General features: G+C 34.9%; 2 protein-coding genes across 3 annotated transcripts in view; one reads left to right on the forward strand and one right to left on the reverse strand.

Moving 5' to 3' along the window:
• Positions 1–4,746, forward strand: part of LOC123528823 (actin nucleation-promoting factor WASL-like) — a 34,668-nt gene extending 29,922 nt beyond the window's left edge. Inside the window, exon 10 of the mRNA XM_045308848.2 lies at positions 1,495–4,746. Within this exon, the coding sequence (XP_045164783.1) occupies positions 1,495–1,553 (59 nt within the window). The 3' untranslated portion in view covers positions 1,554–4,746. The remainder of the gene's footprint in view (positions 1–1,494) is intronic.
• Positions 4,626–20,113, reverse strand: part of LOC123529809 (alpha-aminoadipic semialdehyde synthase, mitochondrial-like) — a 63,266-nt gene continuing 47,778 nt past the window's right edge. For both annotated transcript variants that reach the window (XM_053522114.1, XM_053522112.1), the window contains 7 exons: positions 19,916–19,979; positions 18,464–18,631; positions 17,783–17,878; positions 15,839–15,954; positions 15,176–15,264; positions 13,711–13,887; positions 4,626–13,345 (listed from right to left, as the gene is read on the reverse strand). In XM_053522114.1, the coding sequence (XP_053378089.1) occupies positions 13,230–13,345; positions 13,711–13,887; positions 15,176–15,264; positions 15,839–15,954; positions 17,783–17,878; positions 18,464–18,631; positions 19,916–19,979 (826 nt within the window). In that variant the 3' untranslated portion in view covers positions 4,626–13,229. The remainder of the gene's footprint in view (positions 13,346–13,710; positions 13,888–15,175; positions 15,265–15,838; positions 15,955–17,782; positions 17,879–18,463; positions 18,632–19,915; positions 19,980–20,113) is intronic.

Raw genomic sequence — 20,113 nt, forward strand, 5'->3', positions numbered from 1 at the left:
CCATTTGGTAAAATTTCTTTCATTCTTTTCCATGAACATTTATTGTAAACATGTGAAGTTGTGTACCCACACCTGGTCACCCCCCTTACCTTGATCACACACCTCCCCCTGACCCCCCCCCCCCCCCCACCACCCCAACTATGAGGTTATGGGGCCCATCAAGTTTCAGACAGATTGCCCAAGTAACACCAGAGTTATGGCCCTTAGAAATTTCTAGTGTTAACTATATAGGGTACTATAGATATGGCAATTTCTGCATCGTAACTTTTGATATATTTGACCTAGAACTATGAAACTTTAACAGAATTTAGAGCACTATAATGTGGTTGTGCACAGACAGTTTTGTACGGATGTCTTTTGTAACTTCAGAGTTATTGCCCTTTAATTGTCTAAAAATCCACATAATTTATTTGTACATAACAAACTTACCATTTGGCAGAATTTCATTAAATTTCTTTCATTCTTTTATATGAACATTTATTATAAACATGTGAAGTTGCGCACCCACACCTGGTCACCCACTTGCCTTGGTCACACCCCCTCCCCCTCCCCCCCCCCCAAAAAATTTTTTTTTTCATTTCTTATTTTAGATTTTTTTCAAACCTTCCAAGTTGTACCATTCCCCCACCTCACTTCTCCACCCAGTCATGCCCACCACTGATCATGCATCCTCTTTCCCCCCCCCCCCCCCCCCCCCCTCTCCACCAACTTCACCCTTTTACCCTTTTTTTTTTTTTTCATGTTTAATTTTCAATCAATATTTATAATCAACATGTGAAATTTTGTTTCCTCTCCCGTTCCCCTGCACCCCCACCCCCTAAAAAAATAAATATATACATATATGTATATATACATATATATATTTCCATTCCTTTTTTTTTTTTTTAAATGTTCAAACCTTCAACATGTTAAGTTGTGACTGCACAAACCTTGCCCTCAGCCATGTTCAAGATTTCTTACCTGTGTTCTCTTAAGGACAACTGTCCTTTTAAGTTCAAATGTACATGTTAAACAGCAACACCGGGTGCCAAACCACTCGAAGACAATATTTCGTTCCAGTTAAACTTCAAGCTCATATTTCAATTAACTGCATTTAATTTTAAAAGCTAAGCTTATTACAGTAAGCATATCCCATTCAAAATAAATTCTTTAATCAGGATCAAAGTATCATACATTTATTATATACTCTTTAATTAAACATTTGTTTTCTGTTAAATTGATTTTGACTAATGAAATTATTTGCTTCTTATTAACATCCTTTCACTTTTTGCCGGATATATATTTTTGCCATTCCTCACCACAAACCCTTTCAGCGGGGGATACCAATTCATCGAATTTGCTTGTTTTTGATAGTGCTTGAAGTTTAGCCCTTTATTTTCAGTTGACACCATACTTTATATGGTGACCAGTAAATACATTTCTAATTTTAATGTTTAAAACGATAATCTAAAAATGGTTTAAAACAGTTAAAAAGTGATTAATTTTTGTTTACAGAAGATGAGGATGACAGCAGTGATGACATTGATGATGATGATGAAGAATGGGATGATTAGTGATGAGTGGGATTGTCAATGATGAATGCAATATGTAGACAGCATTGCCTTCATCTAATATGAAAGTGTGCACTTGTTAGATTATGAAATTTTCGTTATTGATTTATAGACATTTATATTTCTGCAGTGTGTTAAAATTGAGAGGTTGATATTTATATGTCTAAATTTTTATGTAGGGATGAAGCATGTTTGTGTAATCACATCTACGGGATTGATTAGTGCCAAGCCAGTTATAGAGAGTGCACCTGTTTAGCCCCCTGAGATTCTGCAGATATTGTAACAGAGAACAAACGTGCATGAATGTTATTCTAGCATCATGTATGAAACCACCAAAATGAATATTAATCTCAAAGCTTGCATTTCCTTTAAGACTTGTTTTGATTATGCACTACAGGGCCAATATATAATATTTTGCCATGGAATGTGCATATTTAAAACATGTTAACAGCACCTAATCTCCTTGTTCATACTGTTCAAACGCTTCTTGAAAAAGACTATGCTAGAATGATTATAACTACTTCAGTGGAAGTTTGTGGAAATACATGTATACCGTTTTACTGTTGTTCAAAAAACTATTAGAATTCAGTGTTAATTAATTTTATGTAGACATAAGCTCATCATATCTGTGCACCCAGTTTTCAGTTTATATCCAGTCTGTTTTTGATTATTAAGTAATGTTGTTGCATCATTCTTAATGTTCTGTTTACAAAGACTTGCAAAAAATTTTTAAAAGTTGGAATAAACCTACACTGAATTTGTTACTTAAAACTCATTGGATATTGTTGAACTACATTCTGAGGATATACTTTGTACTCTAAAATTTATTCTCTAATTTGCTTTATTATATTTTACAGAATGAATTTTTGCATGAAGCATGAAAATGAGCTTTAGCTGTTCATGTTTATTGCTAATATTATTTAAGGAGGTAGGTAACCTTATTATTTGAATGTGCGCATGCCCAACAGAAGCTAACGTGATGATTTACGATGACGTTTATCACAAAACTAAATGTGTTTGTATATCCATTCTTCTGAAAAAATATCATGAACCTGTCTCCGATCTGATGCTTAATAGTTTAATAAGGCAGAAATAATGAATAAATTGCCCCAGAAACGGTTCAGAACTGTCTTGTCTTAAAATGACGTCATGACATTACGTGTCCGTTACCGCGCAAAAATTTATAGCTTTTATTTTGAAAGTACGTAATTCTGTGCATTTTCTTTATTTGAAATATTTTTAAACGGCCATTATTTGCTGAAATATTTTTACGAGTCTTTCGCTCTGAATAATGATCAATATTTTGCTTCTTTTATGTAGTTATATTGAAATGTTATGTGGAATGTAAGAAAATGGATGATGGTAACTAATGTTATTGGGAATGTTGTTGGGTGAAAGGTTACTTATTACGGCCGTATTCAAATAAAAATTGGGCAGTTTGATTTGTAATACATATTTTTCAGTTTCCGTTGATAATTTGTTACTAATATAATAAATTTTTGCATTTCAACAATATCAATGAGAATAATAGCAGCGTGCAGAATGATTTTTTTTTATAAAAAATGTCAGACGAGGGGTACTGCTGTAAGTATTTTAAGCTGTGAAATTTGTTTAAATATGTGCAGATAACACAAAAATATTACTTACGTTAGAAATAAGATGTTTTAAAGCTACATTAGCAAGAAAGATAATTTTATTTAATATTTTTTATAAGAAATTACGATAAAAAGAAAGATATAAGCTATTTTAAACATCTCTGTTGCCATGGTTACTTTAAACTTTAAGAAAAATAGGGTACCATGAAAAGTGCTTGGTATTTTGTTAATAATAATACCCAAATAGTCCATGTTGGTCATTAACAGAATGGCACTGAAGCCGTTGAAAAACCCATTTTCATACATAATTGTTTAAAAATGAGAGAAAATGCGTTACCATGGAAACACGAGCCCTGCGACATATACATTTTAAGTTTATATTAGAAAGCCAACGCGCATACTAGTAAAATTATCAATTATGCAGACTTCTACGGATAACAATGAAACCAAAATACACTAAAAGTGTTAAATATCCGTATTTTCCATCTTCAATATAAAATACCTTTGGAGGGTCATGTACTTCAAACCTTGATAAAAATTGTACTTGAAGGGACAGAGATAAACGAAATTGAGATTGTAGCAGTTAAAACATTAAATTACATGAAATACAAAAAATTGCTGCAGTTCAACTAATTTGAATTTATCCTGGTAACAAGGTAACCTACCTCCTTAAATTGATTTTAACAGTGATTGAAATTTGTCCAAAAGAATGTTTATTACCCGTGTTTGTTACCAGTAATTTGTTTAGATTCCAGCCATTCTTCGGGAATGTACACTTCAATTGAAACCAGAATGTATGAAAGGTGTGCATATTTTTTTATCTTTGGCTATGTTCTTCTCTTTGAATCATGAGTTGAAGTAATTATTTTTATTTTTATTTTGGTTTAATGATTCTACACAAGTATTGCTCCATTAGCTCAGTATTCAGAAAGGAAGACTATGAATGAAGAGCTTGCAAGTTTGACCAATTAGCAAGCTGTGCCTAGACAATTAGGAAGACACAGTGTCCTCTCTCTCTCTCCGATTCTTGTGTGGATGTTGTCAATTATTTCAATACATGTACAAAAACCAAAAATGCTAGGTTAACTGACAACTGTTGCATAAAAGAAATACTGCCCAAACATGGTATTAAGCCCAGTTACCATACCTTTAGTATAAATCTTGTGTGTTATATACCCTGCTGAAATGCATCTGATTGGTCAAATTTCTTGTATTATATTACATTAGTTTTGCTTTGAAAATTGCTAATAAAGTAACATGTCGGTGTAATGGTAAATTTTGCAATGAAAATTGCTTAAAAAAAACTTTCGAGTCGGCGTATTGGTCAGCAAAACTACATATTGACTTCAGTTGTATCAATTATGGAATGAGGTAAAGTTTTCAAAGCATTTTCAAATTTCCATCTTTCATGGTTGGCCTGTTCCTTCCAAAAATACATAAAAATACATGGCAAAGCTTAAAATAAACAACAACCATGCAATACATTCCATGTAATATTTATTTATGATTGACAAGCAAAAGTGTAAAGTTTGTTCAAGAAATTTACTGTGTGATATGTTAACAGTGATAACAACATAATGAAATAAACATGTATATTCTTACTTCACTTGTTTTTTCTCCAGAATATAATCTGTCTAAATAAAATAAACAAGAGGACCATGATGGTCCTGAATCGCTCACCTGTCCCCACATGACCCAGTTTTGAACTGAGTATGACGTCTTTTTTTCTATTATTTGACATAGTGACCTAGTTCTTGAGCTCATGTGACCCAGTTTTGAACTTGACCTAGATATCATCAAGATAAAAATTCTGACTAATTTTCGTGAAGATCCACTGAAAAATATGGCCTCTAGAGGTCACAAGGTTTTTCTATTATTTGACCTAATGACCTAGTTTTTGAAGGCACGTGACCCAGATATCATCAAGGTGAACATTCTCACCAATGTTCATGAAGATCTCATGAAAAATATGATATCTAGAGAGGTCACAAGGTTTTTCTATTTTTATACCTACTGACCTAGTTTTTGACCGCACATGACCCAGTTTCTAATCTTACCTAGATATCATCAAGGTGAACATTCAGATCAATTTTCATGAAGATCCATTGAAAAATATGGCCTCTAGATAGGTCAAAAGGTTTTTCAATATTTAGACCTACTGACCTAGTTTTTTAACGCAGTTGACCCAGTTTCGAACTTGACCTAGATATCATCAAAATGAATACTCAGACCAACTTTCATACAGATCCCTGAAAAATATGGCCTCTAGAGAGGTCACAAGGTCTTTTTATTATTTGACCTACTGACCTAGTTTTGAAGGCATGTGACCCAGTTTCGAACTTGACCTAGATATCATCAAGGTGAACATTCTGACCAATTTCCATGAAGATCCATTCAAAAGTATGGCCTCTAGAGAGGTCACAAGGTTTTTCTTTTTTTAGACCTACTGACCTAGTTTTTGACCGCAGTTGACCCAGTTTTGAACTTGACCTAGATATCATCAAGATGAACATTCAGACCAACTTTCATACAGATCCCATGAAAAATATGGCCTCTAGAGAGGTCACAAGGTTTTTTTATTATCTGACCTACTGATCTAGTTTTTGAAGGCACGTGACCCAGTTTCGAACTTGACCTAGATATCATCAAAGTGAACATTTTGACCAATTTTCATGAAGATCCATTGAGAAGTATGGCCTATAGAGAGGTCACAAGTTTTTTCTATTTTTAGACCTACTGACCTAGTTTTGGACCGCACGTGCCCCAGTTTCGAACCTGACCTAGATATCATCAAGATGAACATTTTGACCAACTTTCATAAAGATCCCTTGAAAAATGTGACCTCTAGAGTGGTCACAAGCAAAAGTTTATGGATGCATGCACGCACGCACGCACAAAGGATGCTGTGCGATCACAAAAGCTCACCTTGTCACTTTGTGACATGTGAGCTAAAAATGATTTGGCTCTATGCCTCTTTGATTAATAATTAAAATTTAACGAGTTTCAAATTTTCGAAGTACAACAAAGAAAGGTTTGTTACAGTACAGTATTGTCTGTGATGTAATTCATCGAGGCAAAAACAAAATCAAATCTGCTGTACATATTACTGGTACCTCTCTATCTGTAACTATAGTCTGAACCATGCATTTTAGCATGGCTAGCACTACTGTTCAGTTGGACTTAAGATCACAAAGATCCCGCTATAAGTTCAAGTGAAATTCTTGTATATATCATGTAACTAAAAACGAAATGCAATTTGCTCGTGTTACAATGGCAAGTGCATGTTTTGTGAAAAACAAATGCTGAGAAACAAGACCAAAAACCAAATGATTCTTTAGTTGTAACATGGATTTGATTAGGAAAATATTGGCAACTTTTTGTAACTACACAGATTTAATTAGGACAGTTATCAGCACCTTTGCATGTATCACAAACTCGTGAATATATCACAAAACTTAGGCGGCATAATACAACAGAAAAAGGATCTGTTACAAGGCCATTGGGGGAAAAACAGGTTTATTGAGAATTTTCTTATATGATCAATGTAAATTAGAAACATTTGAATAAAATAATCTCGATTACCTCAAAGTATTTGACATATAAATTCCTACTGATATTTGTTGCATCACCAGAGATCACATGTCGTGAGTAATAAAAGGCTGCATTACAATGTACAATACAGGAGATTCAGCAGAAGATAATCTTAAAAGGCTTTTGTTAAGACAGTTTTTCATCTATATTCAATATTGAATGATGTATTAAACGCATTATTGACAAAAGTTTGATAGAGGATAGAAGTACATAATAGCAAGTTTTAAAGCAACAAGATAAACTTTCAAAACAGACATACATTTTCAATTATTATTACAAATCTACCGGAGTAAGAATACTGTGAAAACAGAAAGTACTGATTCTCTCCAAAGTCACTGTAGATTCTACATAATCTGCCGTCCTCCTGCTGTACACTTTGATAGTAAAAACCCATTACACAGAATCATTTATTTGCATTTCACTGCATGTGATGATTTCTAGACAGTCAATGAGGCACAGAGATTATTATGTCTCCCACCACACAGTGGTGTGGGAGACGTATTGATTTACTCCAGTCTGTGTGTCTGTCACAAAGCTTGTCCGCACTTTTTAAGTTGAACATTTCTCATCCGATCTTCACCAAACTTGAACAAAATGTGTTTGACCATAAGACCTCGGCCAAGTTCAATAACTAGCCAAATCCGCCCAGGCACTTTTGAATTATGGCCCTTGAATTACTGATAGGATCCACTCATCCAGACCATCTAATTGGATCCACTCATCTAGACCATACAGAGAAACTAGACATTTTTCATAGGGGCAGTTGTGGGAGACGTGCTTTTCTCAAAAGCATCTCTAGTTCTTTTTATAATGAATGGAACTGGATCATATTAGACTAAAAGTAAAAAAGATTTTCAAACAAAGGTTGATCAAAGGTCATTTTAAATATACAGTTCCAGATGAAACAACTATAAGTTTTGTCAGTGGCATTTCAAAAATAATTCATTACAGTACCAATTCTCTGGCTGAAAAATGACCTTTCTTTTTAACACTGAATATAAAGAGAAAACTGAATGTATAATTTGAAATGAAACTAATCTGCCATTTGTTTTCTGTTGCCATGGATATCAGAATGATAGTGCTGGAAGTGAATGTAAGCAAAAATAAATCATTTGCAAAGGATATCAAATCTACAGTAGATTACATACATCTTGCAAAGATGTCACACGTGAAAAAGCAAATTCACTGCAAACAAGATACATATTTATCATGAAATGTTAAGTAAAATGTAAGAAAAATACTGTTAGTTAATTGCTAGTTAAACAAACAGCAATATGAAAAAATACAGATATGTTGCCATGGTGTAAACATAAATATACAAAATGTATATTTCAACAATAAAATGATCAAAACAAACAAGAGGGTCATGATGACCCTGAATCGCTCACCTGAGTAATATGAGCCACATGTTTCAAATGGCAAACTGATGCTAAAATATAAAGAAAGTAGGTCATTATGTCACATTCATGGTCACTGAAAGTCAGTTTTTAAGATCGGTATGCAAAACTGTACATGACATCCAAATTTCAAGGCTGTATCTTAAAAAACAAGAAAGTAGGTCAGTAGGTCAAGGTCACAGTAAGATGACCCATAATTACTTAGGTACATCAGGTAAATATAATTAAACAGTCTTGGAAATATGATCTGATAATTTTTGAAGTATTTTTTCCAATATAACTCATATAACAAGTGACCTCCAGGGCGGGGCCTCTTTTCACCCTAGGGGCGTAATTTGAACAATCTTGTTACAGGTCCAATAGGCAATGCTACATACAAAATATCAAAGGCCTAGGCCTTGAACTTTCAGACAAGAAGATTTTTATTTTTTCCTATATAAGTCTGTAAAACTTGGGACCCCAGGGGCAAAATTTGAACAATCTTCATAGAGGACCACAAGGCAATGCTACATACAAAATATCAAAGGCCTAGGTTTTGCAGTTTCAGACAAGATTTTTAAATTTTTTCCTATATAAGTCTGTGTAAAACTTGAGACCCCCCGGGGCGGGGCCTCTTTTCACCCCAGGGTAATAATTTGAACAATTTTGAAAGAGGACCACAAGGCAATTCTACATACCAAATATCAAAGGCCTAGGTCTTGTGGTTTTAGACAAGAAGATTTTTAAAGTTTTTTCCTATATAAGTCTATGTAAAACTTGGGACCCCCGGGGAGGGGCCTCTTTTTATCCCAGGGGCATAATTTGAACAATTTTGGTAGAAGACTATTAGATGATGTCACACGCCAAATATCAAGGTTATATGCCATGTGGTTCTAGACAAGATTTTTAAAGTTTCTCCTTTCCGTTGCCATGGCAACCAGAGTTCTGCATAGAATTAAATTCTTTGAACAATTTTGAAAGGGGACCACCCAAGGATCATTCCTGTGAAGTTTGGTGTAATTCTGCCCAGTGGTTTTCAAGAAGAAGATTTTTTCAGAAAATGTTGATGGACACGACTGACGATGGACATTGAACGGTCACAGAAGCTCACCATGAGCCTTTGGCTCAGGTGAGCTAAAAAGGTTTATACATGTGTGTAATTTCACTCATATTCACATGCTTTTTGATTTTCACCATACGTCAGATTGATGAGGAAAAAGTTACAATTAAACATGAGCTTAAGACTGCTTACGATCATGTACTACCTGTGAACGAGACCCCCCACCCCCATGAACAGAGACCACCTGTGAACAGACTGCCCTTGAATACAGACTGCCTGTGAACAAAGAACACCAATGAACAGAGACCACCTTTGAATACAGATTACCTTTGAATACAGATTACCTTTGAACAGAGACCACCTGTGAACACAGATCAACTGTGAACAGAGACCACCAGTGAACACAGACTTCCTTTGAGTACAGACAGCCTGTGAACAGAGACCACCTGTGAACACAGACTTCCCATAAATACAGATTGCCTGTGAACATATACCAACCATGAACACAGGCCACTTGTGAACTGAGACCTCCTGATTTGAAGACTTCCTATCAAATTGAAGCATACTAGTATGCTGACTACCAGTCCGGTTTTGTGGCTGCCCCAAGATAATTTTAACTGTATACCTTTGTGAAGCATTATGAACTACAGAAATCCCAAAATTAGGTAATAGACACATAGAACAAGAGCTGTCAGTGGACAGTGCGCTCGACTATTCTCAAAAAAGTAAAACTTGTAACATTAAAATAAGCATATTCTAAGTCGAAAAGGGGCCATAATTCAGTCAATATGCTTGATAGAGTTGCCTCCTCCTTTTTACAGACTGGGGTCATGATGGTAAACAAGTATGCAAAATATGAAAGCAATATCTCAATGGACTTTGAAAATATTTGGGGTGGTACACAAACTTGCATTCTGAAATATTTCCCACTAATTATAACGTCTTTAGGAACGACAGAGGGACTAGACGAGGAGTTTTCATAGTATTCAGAATAATACCTAAGCTTACCAACATTTTTCTCTTATTTTCACACCGATTTAACATTTTGTGTGACGCTCACGTCGACGCCGGGGCGAGTAGGATAGCTCCCCTATTCTTTGAATAGTCGAGCTAAAAATCATAAGGACTTGATCAAAAGATTCAATATATATGTATACCCTGTACCTGGATTTCTTTGTACAGGTTTAGTATCATCGACAAGGCTATAATTTTCAAGTAAATCTCTTGTTGGAGCTCTTACAAAAGATTTCTTAAAATCTGTGAAATCATACTTTCAGTTCAAAGTTAACAACAACCACACACTTGAACCAATATAAACTGTAAATATATAAACAACCAAATACTGTCACGTAAGTCTTATCACAATGGGAAAATCACGACTACTGGGAAATCAATTAATTTTGTGGGCATGAAATTGAGTGGTTTTGGCCTAAACAATCATTCCATCAGGATTCAAATTCGTGGACTTGGATTATTTGAAGATCATATTATATATTACACTCTAACCTGTACTAACGTTCACCTTCGATCAGCGGTCACCTCCGTTCAGCGGTCATTTTATGACGCCCCCACCCCCCCCGACGGATTTCCCTCTATTTCATCACTATATTCAGCAGTTACCTCCCATCTGCGGTCAGCGGCCACTGGAACTGCCTCCCGACCATCATATTTGACCCCTTTCAGTGGCCATTATTCTTCCAAAACCAATTATTAGGCAAGAATCGCCGAAGATACCAAATTTTTGTGAAGCACATGATTGCTAAGTCATGTGACTTCAGCACAATTTTTGACCAATGAAGTTTGTTGACACCTACAAAAACATGCCCACTTTGCGGTTGTTGAAGATACAAAATGACATGAGATTCTCAATTTAAACTGATAACAAAAGGTGTGGTCGTTTATTTTTTTTATTTCATGGACTGAAGCAACACCACTTAATCCATAAAAATCAGTGCTCTACAAATATTAATGATTTCACAGTACAGTATGGTATATAAAGCCAACTCAAAGAAAAGTAACTTGAGATTCTTTGGTGTATATATAAGAGAATAAAAAGTCTTCAAAAAAAAATCTTTGAAGACAATAGAATTTTAAATAGCGAGCATTAAACAGTCATAAATTTTTAACTTAAAGGTGGTTAATCAGAGTTATCTCCCTTTGAAAACAATGTCATGTTATGATAAAACTTATATTTTTAACACAGACAAAAAGTTTCAAAAAAAAAAAAAACCAACAGCTTTCCATGCATAGAATGGAAAATAAACAATTCTAACTTGCAACAAATTGTATGCTAATTGTTACTTAGTTTTAACTATCACAGGCTAAGAAAGATCATTTTAGCTGATTTAAACATTATGTGATTTTTTAAAAATCAAACACTAACAAAATATATCAATTAACAAATATTTCATATTTATGTTTTAAGTAAAATATTTGATCAAATTTGAAAGCGCTATTTGTCAATGCATGGAGCACATGAAGCCAAATATCACCATGACCTGACGTCGACATAATATCGTTGTAACGATTTAAGCATTGCTAGTCATATTAAAATGATATATCTGTCAACAGTGAACACTAGATGCAATATTTTTTTACGAGTGGCATAGGGAAAATGTAAGACATGGTGTTCATGAGTGAAAGATCTATTGATATTACATGTAAAACAAACCAAGTTTCTTTTATATTCATGTTTTGACTAAATTTTCCCATTTTATAGTTTCTTACCAGTGAACAAAATATTACAAAATACCAGATATATTTCACTGTAACATTTCAATAAATCACTGAAAAACATGTAATAAAACAGCATATTATTCTTAGTACACCAAGTCACCAACTTTGGATCGTCAAACCTTGTATGCTGCTACTACAAGCATGCTTCAGAATCTTTATTGTTATCAATGCTAAATCCTTCTTTTTAAAAAATGGAAATTATACTGTCAATTTGATATTTAGAATGACTTCTGGCAATTTTAGTATGGTTACATATTCTTGTTAGGCATTCTTCCAACGTAAATGTAGCTCAAATGGATTTCCATAAAAGTTAGAGAATGCCGATAAATTATAGCATGCAGAGAATATGTAATTTGTTTAAATGTCGTTACCTGTCCGCAACCTAATTAAACAAATCCATCTTTCTTAAAGTGTCTCTAAAATCATAACAAACAGATATATATATATTTAATATATTATTGAAAAATTGAAAAATCCTTTTGAGAATACATTATATAAGTACCCTGGTTTATAATTAACAAACTGGAAGTGTAAAATAGAGGTGGAGTAATCAATCACATATGAAGGTAATACAATCAATTATGAAGTGATACTTCTTGATCACATTCATACCATGAAATTATAAATTTATACACACTGTATTCCTCCTTAAGCTTTTACTGAAAGACATGGAACTACCACAGCTGAGTATTGTTAATATTCTAATTACTGCCCATGCTCTAATTACTGCCCATGCTCTAATTAGCATAAATCAAAATTTTTTAAACATGAAAAATGGACGTCAATAAGATGTTTTAAATGCTCCCCTCATGAGCTGAAGTAAAACCTAGCTTACATTAAGAAGACTTTTTTTCTTATTTCTTAACATACCAACAGACTTTGTTTTCTCCATTCTTTACTTCATATATTTGATAGCAAGACAGTATTTCTTGCTTCTCATATCACAGACACATATACACACATTTAAGATGAGTGCTGTTGCCAAGTTACACCAGCTTTCATCTCAATCTTTCTACCCATACAGTTTTGTGAGAGACCTGTAAAAGACTGTCTCTTACGACCACTCATCCTAAATGTCTGACCCTGACTCTAATAAAAGCTTGGGCGATAATTGGATTATTAACAGAATATTCATAAACAAATAACACACATATTATATTCTAGACTAGTCCACCACAATCACAACATGTCCTTGTACAAGCTCTATGATAAAATCTGTCAAGTCATAATCTAGGACATAAGGTCAAGGTCTATGACAAGTTTGAGATGTTCCCCAACATGCAGTATAATGGTGGGACATTAAAAGCTGCCCCCTCTCTCCTCAATACTGTTCAATAACTTCTCTTGCTCTGATCCCCTCCACTTTAAGACGATTCAAGATAGGATTGTATATATCCATGTTAAGAGGAATGACCATGCCTTTTCTTTGTATTTCACCTGGAATGAAATTGACACAATTGTGTATTTCATGATGTGATTTTAGTTAAAGAAGAGCAAATCTGCATAAAAATGACAAGTGCAGTGTAATTGTAAAAAAATGGACTATCTGTAAAATGATGTTTCATAGGCATACTTCACACACAGTTTTTTTTTAATCTTTTACTGAAAGTCTTTAAAGGTATCATCTATCATTTCTAAAGATCTCATGACATTTACCATGGTTTCATTATTGCTAATGTTTGCAGACAGAGTACCTTATAAATTTAAAACAGCCTAGAATTTTAAGAATAATGAATAATTTTCACTTTACTGCAGCCAAATTCAAAGCACACACTGGAATGTTAAACAGTTTAGTTTCATACCTTCAAGGACCATTTTTGTTGCAATACCAGTTGGAAGGCCCACTGTTTTAGCCATAGCAGAGTATCCGTTCTCTTCTCCATAAACTACCAGACTGACATGCCTTCTCTCGCTAGAACCATCCAGCCACTGTACACCAATATCATGATGCATGAGAATCATGTCTCTCTCTCCAGTACCTGCCATAGAACAGTAGTGTTAGAAAATGATTCCAACACAGAAAAACACCAATCAAGTTATAAAGGATTTAGAGAGACCAAAAATGAAAAAAAAAGGAAAATGGCGGTGGACAACATGAACTGCTCAAGAGAACCCAGGAGCCTGAGCCATCCGTGCTTGAGCAAGCTGTGTAAATATACAATTGAAACTCTGTACCTCGAACTTGCTTATCTCAAAAGTCAGGCTATCTCAAAGACATTTTCAAGTCCCATCCTGCAGACACGTGCAAATAATATCATTTTAAGTTGAATTTCTTTCATCTCGAAGAAAAACACTTGATCCCTTGGAACTCAAGGTACCCGAGTCTCAACTATATTCATTAATTTACAAAATTTAATTGGTCCATATTAAGTTAACACTTTGATAAACTCCCTGCTTCTAAGAATATTATCCCTGTGATGATAAACTGAAGGCAATTCGTCCAAGATGTCTCATTTATGTGAGGAAGTTGTAAGTTACTTGCAGACAACAAGTTAATACTGCTTACTAATCCATGAACACTGCTCAGGTTAACTGACATCCATATATAACTTAAATGTTATTGAACAAGAGCTGTCAGAGGAAAGCAATGCTGGGCTATTCAACAGCCTCATCAATCAAATTAATATCAAAGTCGAAAAAGGGGCATAATTTTGTAAAATTGCAAAGTAAAGTTATGGAACCTATGCAATGCATGTCAGATCATCACAGTGAATAAGTGTGTGAAGTTTCAATCCATTCCCTTTAGTGGGTACTGAGATTCCAGCTTGCATACACAAACTTTACCAAAAACTGCTAGGTAAATGAGGCACAATTTTGTAAAAAAAAATAAAATAAAAATAAGTGGTTATTGAGATACTTGCTTGATACAAAACTTAACCAAATTTGGACGCAGATGCCATCCCACGAGCGAGTCCAAATTAGCTCTATCTATTTTTCAAATAGTTGAGCTAAAATTGACATTTAACCAAACAAAAACAAATGAAAAAACATTTTTCTAATAACTATTTACTACAGAAATTCCAACTTTTTCAGGAATAAATATTCAACAAATCAGAGATACAATTCATGAAATTCTAAGTCTGAAATTGACAAAAACTTCACTGAAAAAGAGTTCTAAACACCACTGAATTTTGCAGAAATGTCAATACATGTATTTTAATTGCAAACATGTCTGTAAAATTTCATCATAACAGACAAATTTTGTAAATCATTATTTCTCATCTAAGTAACTGACTAAGACTGTGTGAAAACAGGCTGTTGTCTTACCAAAGGAAAGTCTTTTAGAGAGATAGTTTGACAGCGTGTCAATTGGTGAGCCCCTCTTGTCTATTAGATCATCGTCCAGCAATCCCATTCTAGAGTAAAAATAAAAAGCATAAAAAATACATTGTGTATATCTAAATAACAGAGCTGCATTTACGAAACACAAAATCATGCCCCCAGGTAAATGACCAAACTTAAAGATGCTTTTTTCTCAGGTTGTAAGTTTGAAGGTGAGAATCATATGAAGGTCAAGATCATCTATATATAAGTCAGTGTGTAGGTCTTGCCACAAGGTTCGATGAGTGTGAATCTGAACTACATTGTGTCATTTATGTGGGCTGTAGGACCAACAATATTTTTATAACAGTTTTAAGTTTAAAGCTGAAGGTCATATGAAGGTCAAGGTCATTTATAAAAAGGTCTTGCCACAAGATTGTTGAGTGCAAGTATGAACTAAATCGGGTAATTAATATGGGCTGTAGGTGAAATGATAAAATCTGGTTTGTATTGATGGACAAACAGATGGACAATTCAATCTTTATATGCCTTGGTGTATATAAATTACTTGCGGTATTGTTAATGAAATGCCAGATATTAACTAAACCTTGAAATAATCCATTATTTAACTTCTTGCTTGAGTTTTGAGAATGCTGGCTGTCAACTCACCTGACAATGGCCTCCAGTCTTTCACTGTCTTGTCCCATATCCTCATACAGCAGATCTTTCAGAGAATCTACCAACATGTCTGATTGTTTGCCATACTTCTGGCAGAAATACTCTCTCTGAAAAAAAAAAATGAATGTCCCATGTTTTCTTTTTTGGGAATTAGCCAGATACTGATGCAATTATATCATATGGCTTTTCCAGCTTTTGACAATTATTATTATAGTGGAAAACCCAAGGTTATTATCATCATGGCATTATTTCAGGCCATGCAGGCATCTAGGCAGAACCACAGCCTTGCAGTAAGTCAACTGGATGGCTTCTTCACATCATTCTACACCCAAACTAAAGAACTAAAGTTTGAACACATAGTAGTGACAGGCATGTAATTCACAGTCAGAAACCTTAACCACATAATCCTTCAGATAATATTTCACCAAATTATGTTATGGAAGTACAGTGTTTTTAAATCCCTGTATCAAATTCATATACATTCTACAATGCCTGTCACTTGATTAAAAGAAATTAAAGAAGTTTTTAATTAATCCATTGCACAATCAATAACTTTAAAGCAGAGTCTTTACTTCAAACTGTGGCAGTATTTGGCCTGGCATCAAACCAACAACCATTTGTAAGCCATTTACTATGGAATCATTTAACCCTTACCCTGCTGAATTTCTATAATGAACTTGTTCATCTTCCTAGTTGCACCATTAACTGTTAAAAGGGGTGCTTACAAAACAAGAGCTGTCGGAGGACAGCAACGCTCAACTATTCAACAGCCTTGTCGATTGAATGAATACGAGTCGAAAAAGGGACATAATTTAGTAAAAAAGCAAAATAGGGTTATGGAACCTGAATAGTGCTTATCAGCTCATGACAGTGGACAAGTGTGTGAAGTTTCAATCCATTCCCATTAGTGGGTACTAAGATACCAGCTTACATAATAGGAATTTAACCAAAAACTCCTAAGTCGAAAAAGGGGCATAATTTTGTAAAATGCGAAGTTGAGTTATTGACCCTTTGCACTGCAAGTCAGATCATGACAGTGAACAAGTGTGTGAAGTTTCAATCCATTCCAATTAGTGAGTACTGAGATACCAGCTTACATACAAAACCTTAACCAAAAAATTCTAAGTCGAAAAAGGGGCATAATTTTGAAAAAAAGCAAAAAAAAGTTATGGGACTTGCTTTGTGCATGTCAGATCATGACAGTGAACAAGTGTGTGAAGTTTCAATCCATTCCAATTAGTGAGTACTGAGATACCAGCTTACATACAAAACCTTAACCAAAAATTTCTAAGTTGAAAAAGGGGCATAATTTTGTAAAAAAGCAAAAAAGAGTTATGGAACCTGTGCAGTGTAGGTCAGTTTATCACAGTGAATAAGTGTGTGAAGTTTCAATCCATTCCCACAAGTGGTTGCTGAGATGCCAGCTTACATACAAAAACTTAACCAAATCGGGACACGGACGCGGATGCGGACGTGGACGCCGACGCATGGGCGAGTCCAATAGCTCTACTATTCTATGAATAATCAAGCTAAAAAGATACTGACTGAATGGCGAACAGTGCAGATCATGATCAGACTGCACTGGTAGCAAAGGCAGAATCACTTGCCGTCAACAGGTCAAAGGTTAATTTCACGGGCATAAAATTGGGTGGTTTTGACAAAAAGGCTATTTCATGGAGATATGAATTTGTAGATTTTAACTTTTGAATATTAAATAATTGGGAATTGACTTTCTTCTTTGAGATTTAAATTTGTACAATGACACAGCCACAAAAATTAATCCTTACAAATACCAATGATTTTACTGTAGTTCAGGCTAGCTGGGAAAGGGTGTTTCATCGCGATACTAATACTTCACAAATATAAATATTATGAGATGAACGGTCAGACAGACAAACAGATAAAGGTATATAATAGCAAATGATAGTTATATACCCATGTCTTTTCTGGTCCATTTGGATGTAGAATGGCTTGTGGTTCATCACTGAGTAGTCCAAGCTTCAACAATCCCTTTGCAACATTTGAGAATCCCTTCAAGATAAACAAGAAATACCAATGGTTATTATTGTACAATTGTTCAGATTCTGCAATTTTTCTTGAAATTAAATAATGTATCAACCTGTTTGTTAGGTTTAACGTAGCACCAAAACAATTATAGGTCATATGGCTACTTTCCAGCTTTGATGGTGCAGGAAGACCCCAGGTGCCCCTCCGTGCATTATTTCATCACAAGTGGGCACCTGGGTAAAACCCCCGACATTCCGCAAGCCAGCTGGATGACTTCCTCTCATGAAGAATTCAACGCCCCGAGTGAGGCTCGAACCCACATCGGTGAGGGGCAAGTGATTCGAAGTCAGTGACCTTAACCATTCGGTCACAGAGACCCCTGTATCAACCTGATTTCTGTACCAACACAGTGCATTAATTGCTGCAATCAACTTTGACAATGGGTCAGTTTTGACTACAATTCTGTCTGGAATTTTAATATTACCTGTTTCGATGCTTTAATAAGAAAGGGATCTGTTTTAAAACTAGAAAAGCTAAATAAGTTTTACTTTATTTCTCTTTTTCCTGACTAAAACATTATCTGACAACTAAAATCATGTAAACTGATACCTTGTATCTGATGGTTCCCCTTATACAAGTATGAGCATTATCTATACCATACTCTGAAGTGTACTTTGTTGAGTCCCTGTTAGGGAAGCCCTCAATGTTGAACCCTGGCATGAAGGTCAACTCTTCTACAGCATCCAACAGACCACCATTTCCTGCTATCTCTACAACCTGTTGTCATAGAAACATTATTTGACAGATAAAGCAGGAATATATGATTAAAGGAGAGCATAACCATCACAGGCAGCTGCTTATAAAGGTATCAAATGTGGTGCATGACTTTTTAGCTCGATTATTAGAAAATTGTGAGAGCTACTCAATCGATTCAGGCACCATCACGTCATACTATGATCAAAGTTTGCATGCAAGTTCATTTCTCTGTAACCATTGAATGTTTTGAATTGAAAAAGCTTCCTAGTCATCAAACCTAATGAAATTACAAAGTAAGATAACTTTTGGTTCAATTTAATACAAATTACGGCCCTTTTTCAACTCTGAAAATTCAGTTAAAGTTTTAAAATTGAAAGTTCACACAAGACATCCTTCTCACCAAACATACTCACACAAGTTAGAGAACTCTTGGTAAAAGTGGTTCAAACATATTCAAATTCTAGTGCTTATTTGACTTAGAAAATATGGTGGCAATGTTCTGCAAGCAAGTTATTATCACTGCCAAATAAAGTTTTGATTTGTAATAAATAGTAATAAAATAAATTACAAACGTAAGTTTTGCCAAGTTATGGCCCTTTTTAAACTTTACAGACAGGTGTTGTGTAAGATTTGACACTTGATCAAAGATATAAAATATCTTATGTTAAACACAAATACAGTCAAACCTGTATTAAGCAGCCAGCCACGAGAGTGGCACAATTTGGCTGCTTAAGGCAGGTGCCTGCTTAAGACATGTTAAACATAATTGAGCCGTGCCATGAGAAAACCAACAGTGGCTTTGCGACCAGCATGGATCCAGACCAGCCTGCGCATCTGCGCAGTCTGGTCAGGATCCATGCTGTTCGCTTTCAAAGCCTATAGGAATTACAGATACTGTTAGCGAACAGCATGGATCCTGACCAGACTGCGCAGATGCACAGGCTGGTCTGGATCCATGCTGGTCGCAAAGCCACTATGCTGGTTTTCTCATGGCATGGCTAAAGTTAATTTGGGCAGTTAGCAGACTGGTTTCTTGAGGCAAGTGGCCGCTTGATAAAGGTGGTCACAAAGGCAGGTTCATCTGTATGACATGTTGAAACATTAACTCAGTGTTACATGAAAAGAGATAACAAAGAAGATTATTTTAACTTAATTCACTTGTCTATCTTCCAGCTAAACTGGCACGTAAGAACCCCTATTAGCCTGTCAACATCTTATTGGAGGGGAAAACAGGCAAATTCTAATTCAAAATTAAAGCTTTTTATATATCTTGCTAAAGCAACTGAGAACAGGACTCCGTCTTACCTTGCCATTCTGTAAAAACTTGGCACCATTCAAACAATTCATCAATACACCTCTTGGGAACCAGCTGTAGGTGGGAGAAATAAGGTAACATTGACTTAGTTATACACTGCTTGTACCTGAATGTCAGTTTGTAACATTGAGTCAGTCACAATTTACATGTGTCTATAGGAAGTATAATGTAACACTAATTACTCTGTA

This window comes from Mercenaria mercenaria, chromosome 13 (assembly GCF_021730395.1).
Source record: "Mercenaria mercenaria strain notata chromosome 13, MADL_Memer_1, whole genome shotgun sequence".
In the NCBI taxonomy this organism is placed as follows: Eukaryota; Metazoa; Mollusca; class Bivalvia; order Venerida; family Veneridae; genus Mercenaria; species Mercenaria mercenaria.